At 38.2% G+C, this 27,619-nt stretch overlaps 1 protein-coding gene across 1 annotated transcript in view; it reads right to left on the bottom strand.

Annotated features, from left to right (window-relative positions):
* Positions 1 to 27,619, bottom strand: part of LOC136261087 (mucin-17-like) — a 193,765-nt gene that overhangs the window by 108,400 nt on the left and 57,746 nt on the right. Inside the window, exons 12-20 of the mRNA XM_066055053.1 lie at positions 14,590 to 14,727; positions 14,333 to 14,536; positions 11,243 to 11,380; positions 10,986 to 11,189; positions 6,561 to 6,698; positions 6,304 to 6,507; positions 1,178 to 1,327; positions 920 to 1,126; positions 739 to 873 (exon numbers count right to left, since the gene is read on the bottom strand). Of these exons, the coding sequence (XP_065911125.1) occupies positions 739 to 873; positions 920 to 1,126; positions 1,178 to 1,327; positions 6,304 to 6,507; positions 6,561 to 6,698; positions 10,986 to 11,189; positions 11,243 to 11,380; positions 14,333 to 14,536; positions 14,590 to 14,727 (1,518 nt within the window). The remainder of the gene's footprint in view (positions 1 to 738; positions 874 to 919; positions 1,127 to 1,177; positions 1,328 to 6,303; positions 6,508 to 6,560; positions 6,699 to 10,985; positions 11,190 to 11,242; positions 11,381 to 14,332; positions 14,537 to 14,589; positions 14,728 to 27,619) is intronic.

A 27,619-nucleotide genomic window follows, 5' to 3' on the forward strand; every position in this document is an offset into this window, starting at 1 on the left:
GGCAGGCAGGTAGGCAACAGTTAATAGACAATTAAACATAAAATACTTGTTGAAAGGGTTTGGGGTCAGTCTGAAGATATTTTTGGGTTTGGTTATGCCTAACCAATACTGCCAATCTGTTTTGAAGGAAAAATAAAGCTGGCTTTATGGATGAAATTTTTGGACAAGAAAGCCCAAACTTCTATAATCCCTAATATACAGTACTACCATACCATATGATAGCAGTATTAGGCTCATTCCTTTACACAGTTTGCCTGGTAGGTATGGGAAGTAATCATTGTTTGATTAGCACCACTTAATCACGCAATTGTTACACACTGTTGGTTTCTATGTTGTATCTTCTCGGTCTTTATCTCAATTTTTTTTTGAAACCACAAAAGGTTTGAGGTTCAATAATTAACGTATCCATGTACTTATTTATTTCATCTTCTTCCCATAAGTATTATTCTAATACCATGCTGGAATCACTTTCAGTGTAACGTTTTAGATGTCACAACAGGTAATACATGGACTCCCAAGGTGTAGCCAGAAAAGTTTAGTACATAAGACACCCGTAAGTTCTGTGATTGCTTTATTAGAATTTGTGACTGCTCTAATATATTAATTGTTTGCAGGAATAAGTTCTCTGCCTCAGTTGCCTTAATGGTAGCTATGCCACTGACTTCACTAAACTAACACAACTAATTCACAACATCTAAAGTGTAGCTGCTGTAGTTCATACTACACTACACTACTTACCATATGCTGATATATTTCTGGTAGACACTTGTACAGTAATGATGGTTGATGATGTATTACTGAGAATTAGTGTAACTTGTAATTGTCCAGCAGTTTCATTAATATTGTATGATGAGTGGCTGAAGTTTACAGTAGCTATTCAAGAAAATAATAAAACATTTATACAATTCTTAATACATACTTGTGGTATCAGTAATGTTTCCAACGGCCATGGTAATGTCCCCAGGAACAACACGACTCAGTGATGCAGGAATAGTAAAGGTAATACCAAATGTCTCTGGCCCTTCTGCAATATCATCTGTACTAACAGGTACATCAATTGTAGTACTAGTAGTTTCAGCAGTGAAGGTGGCAGTGATAGGAGTAGAAGTATAGTCCACTCTATTACCTGATAAGTCAACATTAACTAACAAGTCAGTCTAGAACACACATCTCTTACCCTCAGCAGATGATGGTGACTGGTCAGATGGTGTCACAGTCACACTAATGTCACTGTCTGACGTACCTCCTTCAAACAACAAAGTTACAGGAACTTTACCAAGTGACTCAGTCCCAGGGTATACATGCTGAGAGAATTTCACCATCAAAACTGCAATGTACAATTAAATAGTCAATCCACTAGTGCAATTAAAAATTATTATAATATACGGTCCAGCAATGAAAAGTAGTGAAACAGGCAATATGAATGTTTTATGCACATAGACTAGCTACTATTTCTTGTTTCACTACTTTTTATTGCTGCTGAAACCTAAAATTAATAGCACTACCTTTTGTCATGGCACATGTAGCTATGATATATGTACATATGTGACTGTAATGCATTATTAGAGTATGGTGATCTGAGCTATATGTAAAAGATTGAAGGAGAGTGGTTCAATGCCTTGTCTTGCTTACTACTGATTGCAGCTAGGTCATTAAAGGTGGTGGTCACCCAGTTCTGATCAGGGAATGGTGGTGTGTTATGATCATTTAAGGGTGTGGTCGTACACAATCATTTTAAGCGCAACTACACATATCTACTCCCCTCTTAAGCACTTCAAATAGTTATGTGATATCTAACTATGCTCCTCTAAGGACAAGTGTTGATATGGAAAATTAATACCTTGGTATGGGTTTCCTTGCAAGAAAAATAAGTAGACCAGATACTCTTTGAACCAGAAAAGGCACATGCTACCCATGAGTTTGCTATTTGTGGCATGAAATGGTGGCCTTGTACTGTTTTGTTTGGCCTCTAGCCTTACGACTGTGGTCAGGCAGGCAGGCAGGCAGGCAGGCAGGCAGGCAGGCAGGCAGGCAGGCAGGCAGGCAGGCAGGCAGGCAGGCAGGCAGGCAGGCAGGCAGGCAGGCAGGCAGGCAGGCAGGCAGGCAGGCAGGCAGGCAGGCAGGCAGGCAGGCAGGCAGGCAGGCAGGCAGGCAAGCAGGCAGGTAGTCCAAAAATTCAATGGTGACTTTAAAAATTCAGTACTTAGCTGCTTTTATGTGCTCTCTTGTATTTAACACTGTAATTGATGTTAGTTGGACTAAGACTATTCCATAAAAGTGACTTTTATCCTGTGCTATATATTACTATCCACACAAAGCAGCCAAGCTGTGAAAAAATGGCGTGGCCTTAAAAAAACTTATCATTAACATCATTGCAGCCATTTCTTGGCCGCCACCTTTGATTTCACAACGTTTTTCACCCAGGTTTTTTAAGGCCACACATTTTTTTACAGCTTGACTGTTTTGTGTGGATTTCACTTCTTTTGTACTGTATAAGGCCCCAAAACCAGCCTATGACTGACTTTGAGGTTTGTTTTTACTCACATTTCTTTTTTATGTAGATACAATGATAATTATTGAAGCCAGACTTATAAATGTGTTTCATTGCATGATTTAATTCATAATATTATTGTAATACCCTAATAGAGTGCACATTTTTTGAGGACTTTTGCAGCTTTTTGAGATTGATACTTTATTACATTATGAGTACACCTTAGCCATATTTGTTTTGACATAACTACTATAAAATGAGGTGGTTTTATTAGAGGTGGTCTATTATACAGGTGGTCCTATTACAGAGGTGGTCTTTGTTAAAAGGTATCTGTTAATATGAAGTATTGACCAATTTTAGTTTTTCAGTTTCAGTTTTTCCGTTTCAGTTTCAGTTTTCAATTTCAGCTGTTTCCAATATCCCACTCTAGTTACATTCTAAATCCTTGCACAGTAAACTACTGGCTATAGAGTTTTACATGATTAAAATCTTGCATCAGCTGGCCTGCATGCACTACCACTGGCATGCATTAGAGCTATGTATGGTTTGGGGAAAACGGGGCAGCCCAGGGCATTGCTAGATGCTAGGTGCTAAATGCACTTGCATTTGCCCTAGTGAGGAATTTAGCTGCTGTATTTCTATTGCTATAGCCAGTACTTAAGTTATATTAAGCAGCCGAACTGCTTCCAATTTCCCCCAAACTCTGCCAGCATGGCATATAGAGAGTATAGTGCAATGAAATCGCAGCAGCATGTAATTAGCAACAAACGATGAGTAAAGCCACAAACTATGAGTAACACATGCCGAGCAACAAAGAAAAGAGCAATGCATAACGAGCAATAAACAATGCGTGACAAGCAACAAGCAATAAGCGACAAGCAGTGAATGATTAGCAATAAGCACCATGCAACACATGATACGCAATGAATGATGATCAATGAATGAAAAGCAATGAGCAAGGCATTATGAGCAACAAACAATGCACACTGCATGACAAGCAACAAACAATGAACAATGCATGCCAAGCAACAAATAATGCGCAGTGCATGACAAGCAACAAACAACGAGCAATGCATAATAAGCAACAGACAATGAGCAATGTATGATAAGCAGTAACACAGCAAATAATGCATGATGAGCAGCAAACAATGAGCAATGACATGCAAGCAGCACATGATGAGCATCAAACAAATAGCAGTACAAATAACAATGAGCAGTGCACGATAAGCAACAAACAATGAGCAACAAACAATGAGCAACAAACAATGAGCAACAAACAATGAGCAACAAACAATGAGCAACAAACAATGAGCAACACATGATAAGTGAGTAACATGTGATAAGCATGCAGCAATGCACAATTAGCAACAAAGAAATAGCAATGCACAACACAAGGAATGAGCGATGTGATGACTAGTCTAAGTATACACGCATACAGTAGTCAGCAATGCACAGCATATAGTAGTTGGTAATGAGTGATAAGTACACAGCAAGGACACTTAAAGTCACTTAAAGTTGCCATCATCAGCACAAAGTATCAGCTGTAAGCAAGGCAGGGCAGTAAGTCGAGCAAGGCAGTAAGCCATGTAAGCCAGTAAGCCATGCAAGGCAGTATGCCAAGCAGGGCAGTAGGCCAAGTAGGGAGGTAAGCCAAGAAAGGCAGTAAACCAAGTAAGGCAGAAGATCAAGCAGTGATTCTAGCACAACAGAAAGGCCGAGCGGGGCAGCAAGCCAAGCAGGGCAGTAGGCTAAGCAGGGCAGTAAGCCAAGCATGGCAGTATGCCATGCAAGGCACAAGGCAGTAGGCCAAAAGCAGGGCTGCAAAGCAGTAAGCCACACAGGGCAGTTATCCTAGCACAGCAATAGGCCAAGAGCAAGGAAATAAGTCAAGTATGTAGGAATGACAATAGGCCAAGCAGGGCAGTAAGCCAAGAAAGGAAATGGGTCAAGCAGGGCAGTAAACCAAGCAGGGAATAGGCCAAGCAAGGCAGTAATCCTAGCACAGCAATAGGCCAAGCAGGGTGGCAAAGCCAGGCAATAAGTCAAGTACTGTAGGCATGGAAGTAGGCCGAGCAGGGTGGTTAGCCAGGCAATAAGTCAAGTACTGTAGGCACAGCAACACGCCAATCAGGGCAATAAGCGCTACTGTAGGCACAGCAATAGGCCAAGAAGGAAAGTAAGCCAAGAAAGGCAGTGGGTAAAGCAGAGCAACAAGCCAAGCAGGTAATAGGTTGAACAGGGCAGTAAGCCAAGCATAGGCAGTAGGCCAAGCAAGGCAGTAAGCCAAGTAAGGCAGTAAACCAAAAGCAGGGCAGTAAGCTAAGCAAGGCAGTACGCCAAGCAGGGCAGCAAGCCAAGCAAGGCTGTCAACCAGGGCAGTAGGCCAAACAGGGCAGTAGGCCAAGTAGGGCAGTAAGCAAAGAAAGGCAATAAACCAAGCAGTAATCCCAGCATTTCAGAGAGGATAATGATCACAAAGCAGCAAACGATAACACTACATGACACGTAAAACTTAGTTGCTTTGGCATGATGCCGGTTGCAATCTTCATGGACAGGCGGATGCCATCATTGTGACAAGGAATCTTTCTGACAGAATCTTCATGCCTGCATACAGTAAGTAGCACCCATTCCACTACGAGTAGCTGTTTTTGGCATATTTGCTGCAGCTTCAATCTTAACTCAGTAAGAGCAATTCCAAATAGATCACGTGATTGCCGTTTGCATGTGTAATGGTGTTGAGTATTAACAATTGTGGGTTCCAGTTCTATTAACTGGGATTCACTACCAACCATACCCGAGGCTTCCTTGTCTGTTAAAAGTGACAAATGGTGTATAAAAAACTATATAAGTAATCACTCTATAAAATATAAAACATTAAAGGAAACATACTGTCTTAAAATTAAAAGTGTGTCTTGACCATTGACTGCGTAACTGAATCTATATGTGACCAGATCTGCAGGAATCCCATGTTAGTGCAAGCCTAATTTTACAGCATAATGCAATAAACACAATGGATGAAATATTTATAAACTCGAAAAAAATTCCATAATTGTTTTTGAGCACTTGTTTCACAGTCAAGGAAGGTGTTAATAGCAAATACTGTGGTACTATCATGATCCCCAAAGCAAGAGGAATTCAGAAATTGTTGGTTTGTGTCAGTGTTCTCAAGGAGATGGAAGATATGAGCGTTAGTCGGCCTTGCATTGGACAAGCAGTTTGCTATCATTTTTCTCTCATGTTTTTGCTATTGCCCTGGTCATAGGAAGGGCCTGGAAGGACAAACTTATCCAGCAATGGATTTGCCTGTTGATGGAGTATCTGATGGCATAAATTTCATCTTGGCAGAGAACTGAATTCATAAGCTATGTAAGTTTAATTAAGCGCCTGTAGTTTATTTTCCGTATTGTCACTGTACAAATCAATCTTCCTGTTGTTGCCACTTTGTAGCACTGTATCTTTGAAACTTCAAGGCTTCTATAGCTGAAGTTTGGTTGACCATCCCTTTGTTTATCTAGATAAAGAAAATGCAATAAAATGGAATTTTAAAAAGTGCTAACATATGGAATTCTTGTAGATCTGGTCACGCACATATCAATTAACCAAACCAAATGAGTAATCTCAATCTGTCACATAAGTTAAACAGATGGTAACAAGCAACTTTGGATTTCGCAAAATTAACTCTAAAAGAAAATATCTAACTGTAAATATTTGGTAATACTGATTCAGGGTGAATTATAACATATATATTTCTCTATAATCCAATCTGTGAGCCCAGTTTGCACAACACATGCACAGTATGTTACTTCACTCACTATCACTATCAATTATAGTAATATCAGTTTGATTAGGAGCAGTTTGACTGACTCTGCTTGGTAGTGAACTAGGAGTGATAACAAGTTGCAATATTTCATTTCTTTCCAATATGTTATCATTATGTATTGTAACATCAAATGGAACACTGGTTACTCCAGCAGGAAATGTGACAATATGTGGCCCAGAATCATAATCAACACCTCCTGTAATATTCTCGCTGTTAACATGTTGTTAAAGGTGATGTTGGTCTACTCACCAGTTGCAGTAATGTCATTACTTGTAACTTGTACAGTAATATTAGTTGATGATGGGTTACTGAGAACTAGTACAGGTTGTGCTGGTCCATCTTCTTCATCAACACTGTATGTTGACTGGTTGAAGCTCATGGTGATGGCTACAAAACAATTAGAGGAAAAGAGAATTCTTATAAAAACAAAAATCATGCATGTTGCCTTTTAAGTTACTTAAAGTTTTTTCAGTACTAGCAATATAATTATGTAGCCTGATCAACCAAAGCTTGCACAGTTTGCACAATCTCTATTTTAATTGCCTTAGCCAAGGAATGGGGGGAGGGGTACTTTTTACCTCCCTTTGACAAATGAACTCCTTAATCTATAAATCAAAATCTCAGTGAATACGTCAACAACAACTGTAATATTGAATGAAATACATGACATGTGTATTTTTCCTGGTACAACAGCACCTGAGAATACAAGCATGAAATTACTTCTCATCATTCTCAGGTACTTTAGAGGATGTACCTGAGAATGCACCTGTAGGAGTCTGGATGCATGGCATGGCCCTTTAGATGCCATGTGTGTAAACTAGCTATGAACACATATCTTTATACCATTGTCCCCTACTACTCTCATTGTTACCAGAGAGGATTATAACTATAGTCTTCATTGATCTGACATTATGTCAGATCAAAGTCATAGTTGATCTGACATGATCTGATATTGTACGGCAATGCTTAGCAGCATGAGTAAGTGTGCCAAGCTGGAGCATGCCGCCTGAAAAATTTTGGATTTTCAAAGCTTGGATGCAAGTATTTTGACACCCAAAACTCCTTCAGCAGCCATGCGCTGCATCGTTTTTAGCCACATCATAATAAATCTGTAATAATAACATTATGATGATTTGATATGAAATTATTCAATGTGATGTTTTGTGACATGTATCTATATCAATTATGGTCGTATACTGCAGTACATTTAAAACCCCTTTAGAAGCCACCACAACAGTGTGTGAACATGTGGTGGAGTGGTGCAGATGCAGGTTCAATTCCCCATGCTAGACAACTTTTTTCCCACTTTTTTGGACCTTTTATATACACCTTTTTAGAAGTTTTTGACTGCTCTATTAGAATTGCTGACTGTTCTATTAGAGTATATCGATCTTTTTTAGAGGAAAGTGGTTGGCCATCCTTGATCGGTAATTGGGCGGTCTTCGAGCTAATTGGTCGATAAATGTCTGATGGCCAACTATTATAATCCACTCTGACTGTGACTCCCCTTTAGTCATTTCCTAGATGAAGGTCTGACAGATAGTATTGTTTCTAAAACCTGTATGCTAAATTTTTATTGCTGTAAAGCTTTGGAAAATACTTTTTTGGAAGTCAATAGCTTTTTAGCTACTATACTTGCAAACATGAAACACATTTTGCTATGTAGAACCAAATTGTGAAACACAAATTGTCTAGCTGGTTATGTATGCCCTCAGACTCTACCACACAGTGGCGTAGCTACCATTGAGGCAACCGAGGCAGCTGCCTTGGTAAAGATGCTCAACAACAGGCTGAGCAGGCCTGAGTTTTGGCACCCTGTAATTTCTACTCAAACGTTACTAGACTGTACCCCAGTAGCTGAAAAGTGGTCCAGCACCATGCAAGGCACCATGTCACCATAGGCTCCAGCCCTGATTAGTACTACAGCCATAGATTCTATTTTGTGCGGCTTGAATTTGTAAAACATCGAGATACACTAATAGAGTAGTCATCGTAATATACTCTAATTGAGCATTCAATACAGATTATAGTCACTGTTCTCATTAAATTGCTTGATCATTTACATGTTAATTGCCTTTACATTACTTTTCAAAGTTCCAGTGAGCCAACTGAATGGCATTACATTGAGCTAATTAATCATGCATATCATGCATTAGCAGTTACAAAAAAAAAACAGCCTACACGTGCTATTTCAAAGCATATATTAATTTTCCTTGAGGGATCATTCTCCCAGACTCCCTAGCTTGACATGCTTAGTACATGCAGTTGAGCATCACATGAAAAAGATAATTATCTCTGACTTAAACTTCACATCAGATCAATAAAAAGTAGTGTGCATGACCATGACTTCCATTGCATGACCTTACCACTCAAACTATCTCCAGAGTAAGTTGTGTTGCATGCAATTAAACTAGTCTAATAATTGAAACATGGTATACTGTAGCATTAACTATGCTGGAACATTACTTATGATATGTAGAAAAACTCTGAGAGTCTTCTGAAACAGTTTCCTCCATCCAACCAGATAGTCAACCTGCAAATGCTGTACCACCTATACTTGAAAGTATTTGTGAATCAGTTGAGTCAGAAACAGACCTTCTCAATTTGGTCAATGTATAAACTTTGCCTCGGTAAAAATTTTTTCCTGGCTACGCCACTGCCACATCTTGGGTGTGTGCCTCTCTAAAGGCAAATATATATTTAAGGGGATACAAGATGTAGGTATAGTTCAGGATCATAGTCTCCCTATAGTCAGTTCACAAAATTAGCAATCAATATGGTATGTTAGATACGTATAAGGCTTTGACTGATAGTGCATGTATAATCTTAGAGTTTTATGCATTAAAATATTATATAGAAGCAAAATTATAACCATAAACAGCCTCAAATTTGAGTTTAATCTGATGACAAAACTATGACGTTTGTTGATTTATCTTACAGGAGTATTGTACATAACCCATATGCCTCACTCCTGGGTATCTCTCCATGTTTTGGTTGTATATGTAACCTGCAGTGCTCATGGTTAGATTAAAAATAAATTACTTGAATGGCAAACAAAGAATGTAAATTAAGGGTGTAATTGGATGGGCAGTTGACTTAATAAGAATTTGTTGCTGGTAAAAATTACCATAACTTTGAAATGGAATATGCTATGAACTTGCAACAACTATCAACTTGTTTCTTGGATAAAGATCTTCAATTTGGCACCAGTGTGAACAAATTGAGTGTTGTATGGGTGATATATAGACAAAGGTCACTATTATTGAGCATAAAACAAACTGTAGAGGACACCAAAGGTCAAATCTACAATGGTTCCATATCTCAATATACACTTCATGGTAGGTAGATACTATGTGCAAAGTTTTTTCTGCACAAAGTGCACAAATATTTTGCTAAGCAGCTCTACTACTTTTATCACACATAATTATGTAAAGGGCAAAAGCAAGACTCAACTGGATCGTCTAACATTACTTGATGACCCTCAACAAATAAAAATTGTTGCATAAACATGCAGCCAAGCTGTATAAAAGGGTGCAGCCTTCAAAAGCCTGGGTGAAAACAAGTAGTGAAATCAAAGGTGGCGGCTATGAAATGGCTGCAATAATGTAACATATTTCCTTTAAAACACTTTTTGTGAGGTAGAAGGTACTTAATGTAACCATGACACAGTTAATTCCAATCATTTTCAGTAAAAATATTCATGCAGAGTTTCTGGCTAAAGGGTTGCAAGAAACTGCTTCACTACTTGTAATAATGTAGTTGCCAATCTCAGGGAGTCATCCACAGACTTATGACTTAATCAAGCACTTTAAAATTGCATGCCCAGCAGACACTACCAAAGCTATTTGCTAAAGGTGGAGACAACTACTTCCATGCTAGTCTCAGTACTATTTGCCTACCAAACTACCCCTCATGGTTCAACAGGCTTGGCCCCATTCTACTTACTATATGGTGGAAATCCACAACTGCTGACATCATTAGATTTTAAGCAATGGTAAAGTACCCGGTAGTGGAGAAAAAGTATGCCAGAGACCTTCAACGTTTCACCAAGAACTAAAACAAGCTAGGGCATTGCAGAACATTTTATCTAAACAAAAAGAACAGAAGAAGTGTTGTGTAAGATTTGAAAGTTGGAGACCTAATTATGTCAAAGACACAAACTTGGTTCCATCTCAAATCTTCCTTTAGACTTATTTATAAGGGGCTTTTTGTGCTGCAGTTAGTTATCCCAACTAATGCTGTGATTAAGATTAAGGACATTGAGAATACAGAGGAAATTAATGTAACTTTAGAGGCTGTCAATATGTAGTGAGAGCATGTTTTGGGCATGAGAATGAGCTGTGCAAGTGAAGATAATTTTAAAAGGAGAATTCAAAAATCGAAGCCAGATGAATAACAGGCTATTTCTGCTGTGACAAGAACTGGACATTAGGTGATCAAGCTAGATTGATGCTGTGGAGAGACTGTACCTAAGTTCGGTTAAGAAAAGAGGAAGGGAGATATAAAGAATTAGCAGATTATGGAGAATATCAAGGTGAGACACATTTCAGCTAGCATGAGGTGAAAGCTGACAAATATATAATTTCACAATAATTTTGCTACAGTATTACAAATTAGTCAATTAGTAACACTGTAAACTTGAAAAAAATACTTAGTATTACGCAAATAGCTTACCATCATTATCATTAATAGTCACTGTGGTTTGGTCTGGAGAATTAGAAATTATATTATTGGGTAATGAAGACAAATCAATAAAGAGACTAAAGGTTTCAACATTTTCCAATATTGTATCGTCATTTATTGGAACATCAAATGAAACACCAGTCTCTCCAGCAGGAAATGTGACATTGTATGGTCCAGAATCATAATCAACACCTCCTGTAATATTCTCACTGTTAACATGTTGTTAAAGGTGATGTTGGTCTACTCACCAGCTGTAGTAATGTTATTACTTCTAACTTGTACAGTAATATCAGTAGATGATGGGTTACTGAGAACTAGTACAGGTTGTGCTGGTCCATTATTTTCATCAACACTGTACGTTGACTGACTGAAGCTCACAGAAACATCTATCAAAAGTACACAATTTGTATAGTATTGCAAGAACATTTCATGAAAAAGAGTAAATACATGCGTGTATCAAGTGACTCATGTGGATAAAAAAAATTAAAAATGTATGCCTCAAATAAATATAAGCACAAGAAACTACTGTGAGTTACTTACATGTAGCAGTGGTTTTGTAATCCTCACCACATGATGTTTACCATTTTTTAATACCTTAGCTCATGCCGCATGGATGCATGTCAGGATTTCAACTTTGTATCAGACACACAAATAATACTTGTGACCATACCAAGATACTGACTTAATATAAAACAAAATTGATATGTGTAGAGGAAGTAGGGCAAACCGTTTCTATCATACATACCCTAATGAGTTTACAGTTTCCTTTTCCCTGAATCAGAATCGCAAAGCCATATGATTATGCATGCCATTTCTTGTCTCCTACTGTAGCTATTAACTTATTGTTACGATAATTGTTGAAAACTACTACTATAAGTGGTATCTGACATTCTGCATGGAGATGGCGATTCTAAATTCCATCACAAAACAATTGTTTTGAATGGAACACAATTGACATATGAATATGCTGTAAAAGTTTCAGAAATATAATTATGACAAGTATATGAAAAAATTAGGAATTTCAACTAGAGTAGGGACCATATAGCACATCAATAAAAAAAGCACTGAATCAAGTTGGAGTAGTCCATGATATTAAATCACAGTAAAAGAATAAGAAGTGTTATATCCCTACTGTGCTCGATACTGTAATGGAAACACACAGTAGGGGTATAACACTTCTTATTCTTTTACTGTCATGGACTACTCCAACTTGTTTCAGTGCTTTTTTATTGATGTGCTATATGGTCCCTACTCTAGTTGAAAATTCCTAATTTTTTCGTGTACTTGTTTGTTAATCTTTTTTTTGTAAATAATTTTATTATGATTGGTGAACCAACGCAAACCAAAATGGCACTGCACGCCCCAGCTATATCAATTTGTCTGAAAAGTGAAGTACCCATTATGCTTTGTTGTCAGCTATGTTTAACCCTATACACAGCATTTTGAATTAAGAACTACTTGAAAAGCACCTCTGCGATCCACGCACTATCGAAAGAAACAACACAATGGTGCACGCGCCCCAGTTATATTAATTATCTTCTGAAAAGTGAAGTATCCATTACGCTGCACTATCAGCTATGGTCAACTCGTTACACAGCAATACGAATCAAGAACTAGCTGAACTGCTTGAAAAGCACCTCTGCAGCCACTATGAAAAATACGGATGATTTCTGTTTTGAAGGGAAGCCCATCACGTGCTACTGCCAAATCGACACCTTTCGCTGTCAGCAAAGATGAATGGCACACAAAGGAGGGTACTGGTAAGTCCATGAAGAATGCATAGTACGTACTGCAGTATGCCAAAAGGCACCTCTCAGGACGAAGTGACATCAAACAGTGAAAAAATCAAGCCCGTAGCCTTAGCCGTTATCGAGTTACGCTTGTCTGAAGGCATCAGTCAGTCAGTCAGTTACTCAGTCAGTAGAAAATTCTGTTGAATAAAAATTTTAAAATTCGGTAGCAACTTGTTGAAAACACTTCGGGTCAATCTGAAAGCTTGTTTGGGCTTACTTTTATGTAACCAATAGTGTCTTATCATTGTCTGGGAAAATTGAGGCTGGTCTTTGGGTGATGTTACTTCGTGGGCCATGCCTACTGCTTTGTGGCCCCTAATATACACTACTATCATAGTGTATGATATTGAAAAGGTAAAGACTTTTCATTAGTATTTGTATGAATGTATTAGAATACTGGAAATTGTTGAACTAGACGTTTGTATTATGTGAAAAAGGTTACTGACATGTGCCAGGTTAGTACTGTCAAAGATGCTCTAATAGAGCAGTCAACCACTCCAGTAAAGAATTTTCACATGAGTTGTATGTTGCTTAATTTTCTGCAAAAATAGTTACCTAGCTAGCCTGCAATAATTTTCCAGAGTTAATAAAATTTCTTGGGGGCATTTCCTATCAATCATTTCAGTCAATATGTTCCAGTGTGTAACTTTCGTTGCCTAAGTTACCCCTACCTTTCATCAACTTTTCCCCTTGCTCCACTAACTGTTTCAGAGGCACTCCAACTTTGGGAGGGACTGTGATTCACTAACACAATGCTACAAATTTCCTAGTAGGAGATTTGTAATTTACTATGAGTGGGGAGTTTGTTTGTCCTAGGTAGTATCATGAGTACTCACAAAGTGGTGGAGAATAAGGGGTGGTTGGTGGGAAACCAATGGACTTAAAAAATGGATGGGAGCCATGGTCCAAGTCTTGAAAGAAACCTGTGATGGTATCTTTGTGGCTGATGCTCAGCAGAATAAAACAGAAAACATTTGGCCAAGGCCAGCACCACTGATTCTCGTCAAGCCAGGAGGCCAGAAAACACTTGCCACACAATCCAGAAAAAACAACAACAACCAATGGTATGGTAGTGTAGCTACCCAGTGGTGGTGTTAAAGAGTTTAATTTTTCTAAAAGTGTAACTTGGTAAGGTTTTGTATAATCTGGTCACACATATAATACTACCATATTACACATTATTTTGATATTAAGTGTATATTGATAATCATTATTTCTTCCTTTAGGTGCACACTTAATACATTCCACTTCAAAATCTTGGAAATTCTCCCAACAATGTATCGATAGTTAGGCACATTGCTTGATAGTTTTGCTAGCTCAAGTTATGCTGGCATAAAGCAAATGTTTGTGTATAAAACAATGAGATAAGCTAGGTTACACTTTGAAATAAAGAGCATAAATTAATAAGAAAAGTAGTTATTCTTATTAGAGCACACCTAACATCAACTGCTTAAGAGCTAAATGAAAGATGTGTAATGAATAGCTGTAAAACAATTATAACTGTTATAGCAATCATCTGTGTGATACTAAAGATAAAATTCTTACTGCTGTTATCCACTATAGTCACAACAGCTCGTCCAGGTGTAATACGATTTACACGATTAGGTAATGAACGTTGTGTAATGGTTAGACGGAATTCTTCATCTTCTTCCAATATATTGTCATCACTTAATGGAACATCCAATGAAACACTGGTCTCTCCAGCAGTGAATGTGACAGTGTATGGTCCAGAATCATAATCAACACCTCCTGTAATATTCTCACTGTTAACATGTTGTTAAAGATGATGTTGGTCTACTCACCAGTTGCAGAAATGTCATTACTTGTAACCTGTATAGTAATATCAGTTGATGATGGGTTATTGAGAACTAGTACAGGTTGTGCTGGTCCATCATCTTCATTGACACTGTATGTTGATTGGCTGAAGTTTACAGTCGTATCTATTACAAAGTTAGGGAGTAATGGTTACTTGAATGGAAGCAAAAGTATTAAAGGCAATGTGCTTGCAGTAAGACACTAAAAGCCTACAGTATTACAAATGTATATGCCTCAAAATGAATAACTTTATGCAGTTAACAACATGCTGACAAGTGGTTGCTAAATTCTTTTTTAAAACAGAACACATGCTGCAAGGTCTAAGAAGTTGGTATGCCACCATACCAATAATGTGGTATTAACAGTAACAATGACATCAAGATTTTCACATAATACTTAATGTATGTTAATATGGTATGGACTATTAACTTTAAAATGCATGGGCTGTTATGCTAGATATGTTTGAGGTCAACGTATCTTATTTTCAACTCAGCCGCAATTTTATAAACAACAGGCTGTATACCTGGTTTCTTGCAGTTTGCATGACCACAGGTGTGTTTATGCTACTCACACATACCGACATACGTATGTATACTGAAGGTTTACATTATCTCACAAAAAGTAGAAACCAGCCTCACAACACCCCATTCACAGTGCCTTAGCAGTATTGTTTAGGTATGCTCAAAAGTCCCAAAATGCTCTCAATAAGTGAAATTTTAATTTTTTTTTGTCTAGTGGAATTTTTGCTGACTAGCTTACTTACTTTACTGACAAGTATACACTAAGGTTACAACATGTTTGATTTTTCACTGCTAGATGCATTTCAACCCGAAAGGTGTCTTTTGGTATACAGCAGCATATGTACAATGCATGCATCATGTATGGAATTACTGTACCTATGTCTTTATTTGTGTCCCTTTTCATTTCATTGACAGTGAAAGGTATCATTTTGCAAAAGCATGTAATGGCTTTCCTATGCTGATTATCGTGTTTATACAGAAACCGTTAATATTTCTGGATTACTTGCAGATGTCTGTGTAATCGGCTGAACATAGTTGAAAATGAAGCACAATTGCCACTTCACTTGATAATCAGGGCACATGTTCAGACACAAAATTTAATGCTATGATTTGTCTAGTACTATTTTTTCTTTTGATACAGTACATATGGGTTCTCTAGCTAATAATTATGTTACAAAAGTGTAAACTGACAAGTAAATAGGATTTCTACATGTCCACTAGCATATCTGCAGGTGTAAGCAACCTCCCTTGTTTCATAACGTTTTTATTTTAATGATCCTTCATCAATCTTAAAATTGCTTTTTTCCTTGTATGTGTTAATACTATCTAATCCAAAACAGCCAAGCTGTAAAAAAAGTGTGCGGCCCTCAGAAAGGCTATGGTGAAAAAAGATGTGAAATCCAAGGTGGCGGCCAAGAAATGGCTGTGATGGTAGGTTAATGGTAAAATTTTTAATAATGACAATTCAGGTAAATTTTGTGAAGCGGCACAAAAATTCACCTGAATTGTCGTTATTAAAATTTTTACCATTAACCTACCATCACAGCCATTTCTTGGCCGCCACCTTGGATATTTCCCATCTTTTTTCACCATAGCTTTTCTGAGGGCCGCACACTTTTTTTACAGCTTGGCTGTTTTGGATTAGATTTCATTTCTTTTTGTATTTATATACCCCAAAGCCGGCCTATGGCCAGCTTTGGGACTTTTTTAACCTATGTTTTTTTTCTTTACTACAGGAAGAAGTAAAGATGAAGTAGATATACTTTAAATATTTTATCAGTAAATGTACAAATTATATATATAATACATATGTGACCGGATTTGCAAAAAGGGGCCTTCCACACACATCCAATTTGCCAACTTTGACAATTGATAACTTCAGATTGGAAAGAGCTATTGCCTTGAAATTTGGGCAGTGGTGATTTCTTTGCAGCTAAACTCTCCACATGATGGTTTCTTTGTAGCTGAACTCTCTACAAGGCAATTTCTTCTAGCTGATCTCTCTACAGGGAGATTTGTTTGTAGCTGAACTATCTACAAGGTAACTTCTTCTAGCTGATCTCTCTACAGGGTGATTTGTTCGTAGCTGAATTCTGTACAGGTGATGTGTTTGCAGCTGAGCTCTTTACAAAATGGTTTCTTTGTAGCTGAACTCTCTACAAAGTAACTTCTTCTAACTGATCTTTCTAAAGGGTGATTTGTTTGTAGCTGAACTATCTACAAGGTAATTTCTTCTAGCTGATCTCTCTACAGGGTGATTTGTTTGTAGCTGAATTCTGTACAGGTGATTTGTTTGCAGCTGAGCTCTTTACAAAATGGTTTCTTTGTAGCTGAACTCTCTACAAAGTAACTTCTTCTAACTGATCTTTCTACAGGGTGATTTGTTTGTAGCTGAACTATCTACAAGGTAATATCTTCTAGCTGATCTCTCTACAGGGTGATTTGTTTGTAGCTGAATTCTGTACAGGTGATTTGTTTGCAGCTGAGCTCTTTACAGAATGGTTTCTTTGTAGCTGAACTCTCTACAAGGTAATTTCTTCTAGCTGATCTCTCTACAGGGAGATTTGTTTGTAACTGAACTCTCTACAGGTGATTTGTTTGAAGCTGAATATTCTAAATGATGGTTTCTTTGTAGCTGAACTCTCTACAAGTTAACTTCTTCTAGCTGATCTCTCTACAGGGTGATTTGTTTGTAGATGAATTCTGTACAGGTGATTTGTTTGCAGCTGAGCTCTTTACAGAATGGTTTCTTTGTAGCTGAACTCTCTAAAAGGTAACTTCTTCTAACTGATCTTTCTACAGGGCAATTTGTTTCTGGCAGAATTTTCTACAGGGTGATTTCTTTGCAGCTGAACTCTCTACATGGTGGTTTCTTTGTAGCTGAACTCTCTACAAGGTAACTTCTTCTAGCTGATCTCTCTATAGGGTGATTTGTTTGTAGCTGAACTCTCTACAAGGTAACTTCTTCTAGCTGATCTCTCTACAGGGTGGTTTCTTTGTAGCTGAACTCTCTAAAAGGTAACTTCTTCTAACTGATCTTTCTACAGGGCAATTTGTTTGTGGCTGTATTTTCTACAGGGTGATTTGTTTGCAGCTGAACTCTCTACATGGTGGTTTCTTTGTAGCTGAACTCTCTACAAAGTAATTTCTTCTAGCTGATCTCTCTACAGGGTGATTTGTTTGTAGCTGAATTCTGTACAGGTGATTTGTTTGCAGCTGAGCTCTTTACAGAATGGTTTCTTTGTAGCTGAACTCTCTAAAAGGTAACTTCTTCTAACTGATCTTTCTACAGGGCAATTTGTTCGTGGCAGAATTTTATACAGGGTGATTTCTTTGCAGCTGAACTCTCTACATGGTGGTTTCTTTGTAGCTGAACTCTCTACAAGGTAACTTCTTCTAGCTGATCTCTCTACAGGGTGATTTGTTTGTAGCTGAACGATCTACAAGGTAACTTCTTCTAGCTGATCTCTCTACAGGGTGGTTTCTTTGTAGCTGAACTCTCTACAAGGTAACTTCTTTTAGCTGATCTCTCTACAGGGTGATTTGTTTGTAGCTGAACTCTCTACAAGGTAACTTCTTCTAGCTGATCTCTCTACAGGGTGGTTTCTTTGTAGCTGAACTCTCTAAAAGGTAACTTCTTCTAACTGATCTTTCTACAGGGCAATTTGTTTGTGGCTGTATTTTCTACAGGGTGATTTGTTTGCAGCTGAACTCTCTACATGGTGGTTTCTTTGTAGCTGAACTCTCTACAAAGTAATTTCTTCTAGCTGATCTCTCTACAGGGTGATTTGTTTGTAGCTGAATTCTGAACAGGTGATTTGTTTGCAGCTGAGCTCTTTACAGAATGGTTTCTTTGTAGCTGAACTCTCTACAAGGTAACTTCTTCTATCTGATCTTTCTACAGGGCAATTTGTTCGTGTCAGAATTTTATACAGGGTGATTTCTTTGCAGCTGAACTCTCTACATGGTGGTTTCTTTGTAGCTGAACTCTCTACAAGGTAACTTCTTCTAGCTGATCTCTCTACAGGGTGATTTGTTTGTAGCTGAATGATCTACAAGGTAACTTCTTTTAGCTGATCTCTCTACAGGGTGATGTGTTTGTAGCTGAATTTTGTATAGGTGATTTGTTTGCAGCTGAGCTCTTTACAGAATGGTTTCTTTGTAGCTGAACTCTCTAAAAGGTAACTTCTTCTAACTGATCTTTCTACAGGGCAATTTGTTTCTGGCAGAATTTTCTACAGGGTGATTTCTTTGCAGCTGAACTCTCTACATGGTGGTTTCTTTGTAGCTGAACTCTCTACAAGGTAATTTCTTCTAGCTGATCTCTCTACAGGGAGATTTGTTCGTAGTTGAATTCTGTACAGGTGATTTGTTTGCAGCTGAGCTCTTTACAAAATGGTTTCTTTGTAGCTGAACTTTCTCCAAGGTAACTTCTTCTAACTGATCTTTCTACAGGGTGATTTGTTTGTAACTGAACTATCTACAAGGTAATTTCTTCTTGCTGATCTCTCTACAGGGTGATTTGTTTGTAGCTGAATTCTGTACAAGTGATTTGTTTGCAGCTGAGCTCTTTACAGAATGGTTTCTTTGTAGCTGAACTCTCTACAGGGTGATTTGTTTGTAGCTGAACTCTCTACAGGTGATTTGTTTGTAGCTGAACTCTCTACAAGGCGATACTTCTAGGTGATCTCTCTACAGGATTCCTTGTTTCTAACTGAACTCTCAACAGGGTGATCTGTTCATAGCTGAACTTTCTACTGGGTGATTTGTTTGCAGCTGAACTCTCTAAATGGTAGTGTCTTTGTAGCTGAACTCTCTACAATGTGACTTCTTCTAGCTGAACTCTCTACAAGGTGACTTGTTTCTAGCTGAACTCTCTACAGGTGATTTGTTTGTAGCTGAACTCTCTACATGGTGGTTTCGTTGTAGCTGAACTCTCTACAAGGTAACTTCTTCTAGCTGATCTTTTTACACTGCATATTTGTTTGTAGCTGAGTTCTCTACAGGGTGATTTGTTTGCAGCTGAACTCTCTACATGGGAGTTTCATTGTAGCTGAACTCTCTACAATGTGACTTCTTCTAGCTGAACTCTCTACAGGGTGACTTGTTTGCAGCTGAACTCTCTACAGGTGATTTGTTTGCAGCTGAACTCTCTACATGGTGGTTTCTTTGTAGCTGAACTCTCTACAAGGTAACTTGTTCTAGCCGATCTTTCTACAAGGTGATTGAGTTTTTTGCAGCTGAACTCTTTACATGGTGGTTGCTTTGTAGCTGAACTCTCTAAAAGGTGACTTCTTCTAGCTGAACTCTCTACAGGATGATTTGTTTGCAGCTGAACTCTCTACGTGGTAGTTTCTTTGTAGCTGAACTCTCTACAATGTGACTTCTTCTAGCTGAACTCTCTACAGGGTGACTTGTTTTTAGCTGATCTCTCTAAGGGTGACTTGTTTCTAGCTGAACTCTCTACAGGTGATTTGTTTGCAGCTGAACTCTCTACATGGTGGTTTCTTTGTAGCTGAACTCTCTACAAGGTAACTTCTTCTAGCTGATCTTTCTACAGGGTGATTTGTTTGTAGCTGAATTCTCTACAGGGTGATTTATTTGCAGCTTAACTCTCTACAAGGTGACTTCTTCTAGCTGAACTTTCTACAGAGTGATTGATTTTTTTTGCAGCTGAACTCTCTACATGGTGGTTTCTTTGTAACTTAACTCTCTACAGGGTGATTTGTTTGTAGCTGAACTCTCTACAGGGTGATCTGTTCATAGCTGAACTCCCTATAAGGTAACTTCTTCTAGCTAATCTTTCTACAGGGCGATTTGTTTGTAGCTGAGTTCTCTACAGGGTGATTTGTTTGCAGCTGAACTCTACATGGTAGTTTCTTTGTAGCTCTACAATGTGACTTCTTCTAGCTGAACTCTCTACAAGGTGACTTGTTTCTAGCTGATCTCTCTACAGGGTGACTTGTTTCTAGCTGAACTCTCTACAGGTGATTTGTTTGCAGCTGAACTCTCTACATGGTTTATTTCTTTGTAACTGAACTCCCTGCAAGGTGACTTCTTCTAGCTGATCTCTCTACAGGGAGATTTGTTTGTAGCTTAACTCTCTACAGGTGATTTGTTTGCAGCTGAACTCTATACATGATGGTTTCTTTGTAGCTGAACTCTCTACAAGGTAATTTCTTCTAGCTGATCTCTCTACAGGCCGATTTGTTTGTAGCTGAACTCTCTACATGATGGTTTCTTTGTAGCTGAACTCTCTACAAGGTGATTTCTTCTATAGCTGATCTTTCTACATGGTGATTTGTTTGTAGTTGAACTCTCTACATGATAGATTCTTTGTAGCTGAACTCTCTACAAGGTGATTTCTTCTATAGCTGATCTTTCTACAGGGTGATTTGTTTGTACCTGAACTATCTACATGATGGTTTCTTTGTAGCTGAACTCTCTACAAGGTAACTTCTTCTAGCTGATCCCTCTACAGGACAATTTGTTTGTACCTGAACTCTCACATGATTGTTTCTTTGAAGCTGAACTCTCTACAAGGTGATTTCTTCTAGCTGATCTTTCTACAGGGTGATTTGCTTGTAGCAGAACTCTCTACAAGGAAACTTCTTCTAGCTGATCTCTCTACAGGGAGATTTGTTTGTAGCTGAACTCTCTATACATGATTTGTTTGCAGCTGAATTCTCTACATGATGGTTTCTTTGTAGCTGAACTCTCTACAAGGTAACTTCTTCTAGCTGATCTCTTTACAGGGTGAATTGTTTGTAGCTGAATGATCTACAAGGTAACTTCTTCTTACTTATCTCTCTACAGGGTGATTTGTTTGTAGCTAAACTTTCTACAAGGAAACCTCTTTTAACTGAGCTCTGTACAGGGTGAATTGTTTGTAGCTGAACTATCTACAAGGTAACTTCTTCTAGCTGATCTCTCTACAGGATGATTTGTTTGTAGCTGAACTATCTACAAGTTAACTTCTTCTAGCTGATCTCTCTACAGGGTGATTTGTTTGTAGCTGAATTCTGTATAGGTGATTTGTTTGCAGCTGAGCTCTTTACAGAATGGTTTCTTTGTAGCTGAACTCTCTACAAGGTAACTTATTCTAGCTGATGTATCTACAGGGTCACTAGTTTGTAGCTGAATTCTCTACATCGTGGTTTCTTTGTAACTGAACTATCTACAAGGTGACATCTTCTAGCTGATCTTTCAACAGGGTGATTTGTTTGTAACTGAACTCTCTACAAGAAAATTTCTTCTAACTGATGTCTGAACAGGGTGAATTGTTTGTAGCTGAACTCTCTACAGGGTGATTTGTTTGTAGCTGATCTCTATACAGGTTACTTATTTCTAACTGATCTCTTGAATTCTGTTCAGGGTGACTGCTCTATTAGGATGACTGCTCTATTAGAGTATCTCGATCTCGCACTTGCTACACCAAGATTTCGTGTTATAATAACTCCGTGGCTTTAAGTCTGATTCTTCTACACCATTGAAGAGTCTTTCTAAGATGATAACTCCATCTGCACAGCAATTTTCAAAGCATTACCCCAAGTGGTTTATCTGGTAGGCGTGGCAAGCATAATAATAATAATAATAATAAAATTAAAAAATTAAAAATTAGCTAATCTCGATTGCATAATTGTTACACACTGTTGATTTTTTCGCTGTATCTTCCTGGTTTTTAGCTCGATTTCTTTCAAACCACAAAAGGTTTGAGGTTCAATAGTTAACCTATTCACCCACCGATTTTCAGCTTCTTCCCATACGCGGTTTACCCTGTAGGCGTGACAACATATTGGTCTTATTTTTCGTGCATAATCGCTCATAACTCTTTGCCTGTTTATGGTATTCCAGCCAAAGTTGGTACCGAGATGCGCCTTTATAACCCCCTTCTGTGTGCCAAATTTCAAAGCAATTGGATAACGCGTTCGCGTTTTATAGCAGTTTTTGTAAGTGTGCAAAAAGAGGAAGAAAAATAAGAAGAAAAAAAAAACGAAGAAACTAAGCCAATTTGTGAAGTCGCATATCTCAGGAATGCCTGAAGCGATTTCGCTCAAATTTGGAATGTGGAGTGCTGAAGGTGGAGGGAATCTACACAGCAAAATTTGTCTTGTTTCATCAAGGCAGCACAGAGCTACGGAGGTGCGAAAATTGCGTTTTCTTTCTTCCTGTCAATATACTCACGGGGTTGCGCGCCGGCTTCTTGGGCCGCACGACACACTACCGTGTGTCTTGATACCAGTAGGAACATGTGATCAGTAGAAGATGATAGTTCACATTTAGTTATTTAATGGAGCAAACCTAAGCTATCATCTCCTACATATCACATACAAAAGAGAGGAATATACAGTATGTACATGTGCAGGTGTTACAGATGCATTGTTCTAACCATTAGTGTTAACTCATGATCAGGCATTATATGTGCATAAGAGCACAGTGCACATGCTACTGTGCATGCGCTTCACTGTACAAGCCAAACAATAACAGTGTCAGCTCTTCCGGCCTGATGTAAATATTAAGACATTCAGGATTCTCAACTTAAAATCTGGGCTAGGCTGGGTAGCCACCCACCTTCATTTATTTCTGGATCAGTGCCTGCATGGTGATGAGTGTTATAGGTGACTGCTCTAATAGAGTATCTCGATCTTAAGCACCTCCAATGCAGCTATAGCTGATCCCGTGCATGCAATGATTCGTGCCCTTGTTGGATAACCTTTTAAGCACAAATCCATGCATTTATAATGCCTGCAGTCCTCATTATTCGAGATTGATAAATGAGAATAGCTATAGCTAAGTCGGCTGCAGTGTTCCGTCACAAACAACTTATAGCTATGCATCATTGGTTGCATGCGTTAGTGGTCCACCCGGACCCATTTTGGTAGACCAATATTGGTCCGAGTGGTGAGGAATGCATGTGGCCAACTAGGTTTGGGCCGGACCAATTTTGGTCAGGTCGGACCAATTTCGGATGCTAAAAATGGTCCGGGTGGACTAAATTTGGTCGACTGAAAATGGTCCAGCCGGACCGATTTTTGCCCCGGACTAAAATTTTCGTTACAGAGCTCAAAATTCTTTGTTTCATTGCAGCAGACTCAAGGATACGAAAGTTATGCGCATTTGTTTATATCACATCAAAATGATTGTTTGCGATTAATCTTTCTTACTATGTAATTTTGCTATCATATGTAGCAAAGAGAGACAATACAAAGAAAAACTTACCCAGTAAGTAATTTTCCTATATACTCAACGGTACAAATTTCTACTACATGTGTCATTCTGCTAGTAAGTTACAACTGCTTTAGTAAGTGCCTGTATTATATATCCCTATACTTGTTGTACAAATTGATCTTTCCATTGATGAGGGCTGTGACTCCCAAAGCTATTGGCACATGAGGCTGAAACTTTGCTAGAGCATGCACCTTGGCTAAGTAGATTTAATAAACAGGAATTTAAAATTGCACAATCGTGTCGAGTTTTTGTGGATTCGGTCATATAATATACTTGCGACATATATAATATTTTCCCACTAAGGCAGCCTATTCTTTGCAATGAATTGAGACAATTTTGGGTGTTTTTTACTAATGGAAGCCAAGACACACAATATTGCAGTCAGAACTATATACATTTCATAAAACAAGTACACAGAAAAATTTGGAATTTTCAACTAGAGTAGGGACCATAGCACATCGATAAAAAGTACTGAAACAAGCTGGAGTAGTGCAAGATATTAAATCACAGTAAAACAATAAGAAGTGTTATATCCCTACTGTGCATTTCCATAATGGTATCTTGAACACAGTAGGGATATAACACTTCTTATTGTTTTACTGTGATTTAATATCGTGCACTACTCCAGCTTGTTTCAGTACTTTTTATCGATGTGCTATGGTCCCTACTCTAGTTGAAAATTTCAAATTTTTCTGTGTACTTGTTTGTTAACTTTTTTTTGTACAGTAAATAATTATTATGACTGGTGAACCCATGCATACTGCATCTGAAATGACGCTGCGCGTCCCAATTATCGTCTGAAAAGTGAAGTATCCAATCCGCTTCGTTGTCAGCTATGTTCAACTCGTTACGCAGCATTTCGAATCAAAAACTGTTCGAAAAGCACCTCTGCAATCCACGCTTATCGAAAGAAATGGTGCCGCACACCCCGGGTTATATCAATAATTATCGTCTGAAAAGTGAAGTATCCATTTCACTTCATTGTTGGCTATGTTCAACCCGTTACACAGCAGTACGAATCAAGAACTGTTTGAAAAGCACCTCTGCTATCAAAATAGCCACTATAACAAATACGGACAATTTCCGTCACGAAGGAAAGCCATCACGTGCTATCGCCAAATCGACACTTTTTGCTGTCAGCAAAGATGAATGGGACACAAAGGAGGACACTGGTACTTCATGAAGAAGGCATTGCACGTACTGCGGTATGCAAAAAGGCACCTGTCGGGCTGAAGCGACGTTGAACAGTGAAAAAATCAAGACTGTAGCCTTAGCCGTTATCGAGTTATGCTTATCTGAAGGAATCAGTCAGTCAGTCAGTTACTCAGTCAGTCAGTCAGTAGAAAATTCCGTTAATTAAAATATTTTTTAAATTCTGTAGTAACTTGTTGAAAACGTTTTGGGTCAATATAAAAGCTTGTTTGGGCTTAGTTTTACCTAACCAATACTGCCTCATTGTCGTCAGGGAAAATTGAGGTTGTTTTTTGGGTGATTTTATTTTGTGGGCCACGCCTACTCCTTTGTGGTCCCTACTATACACTACTATCGTAGTGTATGATTAAGGCCTATCTGATCATTAAGACGCCAAACACGTTGCCAGACAAATTGTCACACAACGTGCATAGGTTATTGCACAAATCCAGGTATCTTTGCTATTTTAGAGACCTGAGGAATGGCACAATAATCACCGAGGGCAAAGCCTGAGGTGATTATGTGCCATTTCGAAAGTCTCTAAAATAGCGAAGATACTGTGGATTTGGGCAATAACCAATTTAGACTATGGCTCGTGCGGCTCTGGTCACTGCCAATAATGGCGGCTTCCTGATTGAATTAGTGTTAAAACAACTCACTGGTAGTCTTCCTAGATGGATACCATCATCTCTACTATTCAGCAATTTTTTCTTCACACTCTAGCAAGGATAGTTATAAAAACCGGAATCGAAACGGGAAACGAAATGAAATCAGCCTACAGTCTAGTGGAGGACAATCGCTATAATATGCACAGTTACACCACAATATATGCACGTACTTTAATTGATACCTGTATATGCATCAAGCAAGGCTCCAGGTGGCAGATTTCTCTGCGCGGTGCTTAATTTTCATTTAGAGGTATCAAACTTCTGCTCCTATCCGAAGGGTCTGGGGACTCTAAAATAGAAAAGTTCTGTGCTTGGGTAGGTGAGCATTGATTGCCCCTTGACTACTTTCATAAGAGGAGTGAATAGCAATAACTACTTGATCATTACAAACTGTTTACGGTAATAATTGGCTGCAAAGAGTGGGTTGACAAGTCTGAAGCCATGCATTTAAGAGAGGGATGAAGCCATCTGGCTATTATAACACATCTCTGATGAAAGTGGTCAAGGGACAATCAACGCTCACCTATCCATGCACAGAACGTTTCTATTGTAAAGTCCCCAGACCCTCGGATAGGAGCAGGTGTTTAATATCTCTACTAAAGCAGACCAAACACAAGGGTGTGGCGTTATAAGGAAGACTAGCCTGGTAAATACAGATGTGACCCGCTGAGCAAAACCCGGCCATTTTGCAAAATTATATTTTGCATTAAAAACTGGTAAACTGAGTAAAATATACATACTATATAATAATTTACAAATGTTTTAATCGCATTGGTATGCACTGAAACAAGCTATATGTGACCGCTGAGCAAAAACCCGACTTGTTGGCATAATTCAGTTTTTTAGTAAATGGCATTGAAATAAATTGGGTAAAAAATGCGTGCTACATAAATAATTTTATGCATGTTTTAATCACTTCAGTAAATGCTAAAGGAAGATCGAATTGTATACAAATGGATTTGACTCTTCATGGTGAGTAAGAATATCTTTGTTTTGTTTCTGTATAACAAAGCAAATGTGATTGACTTGTGTTTGTTTATGTTGTGGTAAAATATGACTTTATCATCACCGTTTCTAAGCTTGAACAGCCTTCTTGCTTAATAGCATGGGTGTATTAGGTCAACAACTATACTTTGATAAACGGCCCAGTTCATGGTGAAGAGAATGACATAAGTCTCAACTCTGTAGTCCATTGCAATCAAGACTTATGATCAACTAAACAAGCGCCTGTAACTTTTTTCCTATATAAGCACTGTACAAATCAACTGTTTTGCTCTTTTTGTTGTCTATCCCAGATAAGGCTGAAACTTTAACAGCTCGTTGTCTTTTCCTTCTATATAACAAAAATCTCATAAAACAAAACTCGAGGAAAATGCAAACAAGTCGGGTTATTGCTAAGCTGGTCACATGTAACAGATTGAATCCTCTAAAAGTTTTGCAACAAGAAGATTGTATACCTGAGTATTTTATGATGTTTCTAACTTGACTGATATTCCATACCACAATTAAAGAGTAGATCACCAACGTTATAATTAACGTAATGTCATAGTGCTTATGTATGTACACTGTGATCAGCATAATGGAGCTCAACTATAACCACACAACTACAATATGCACATGACATTGTGTGGTGTGCAGCCAAGTACAGCTAATATGAGCATGTAGCAGTAGCTGTAGCAGCAGATGCAGTAAGAAAACAATCTATGCACTAATATAGAAGTCACAAATTATCATGAAATTACAAATAAAATAAATTTGTGAATGTCTCTGGGAAAATCAGACTTGCCACCTATTTTAATAGCATTGAGAAATGTTGGTTTTAAATATTTAGAATGTTTTAGATTGCCAATGGTTGGAGTGATGTGTATCAAATTTCACATGTTTTTGCTCCAATTTTTTACCTTCTAAGC

Source organism: Dysidea avara, chromosome 7 (genome assembly GCF_963678975.1).
Source record: "Dysidea avara chromosome 7, odDysAvar1.4, whole genome shotgun sequence".
NCBI lineage: Eukaryota > Metazoa > Porifera > Demospongiae > Dictyoceratida > Dysideidae > Dysidea > Dysidea avara.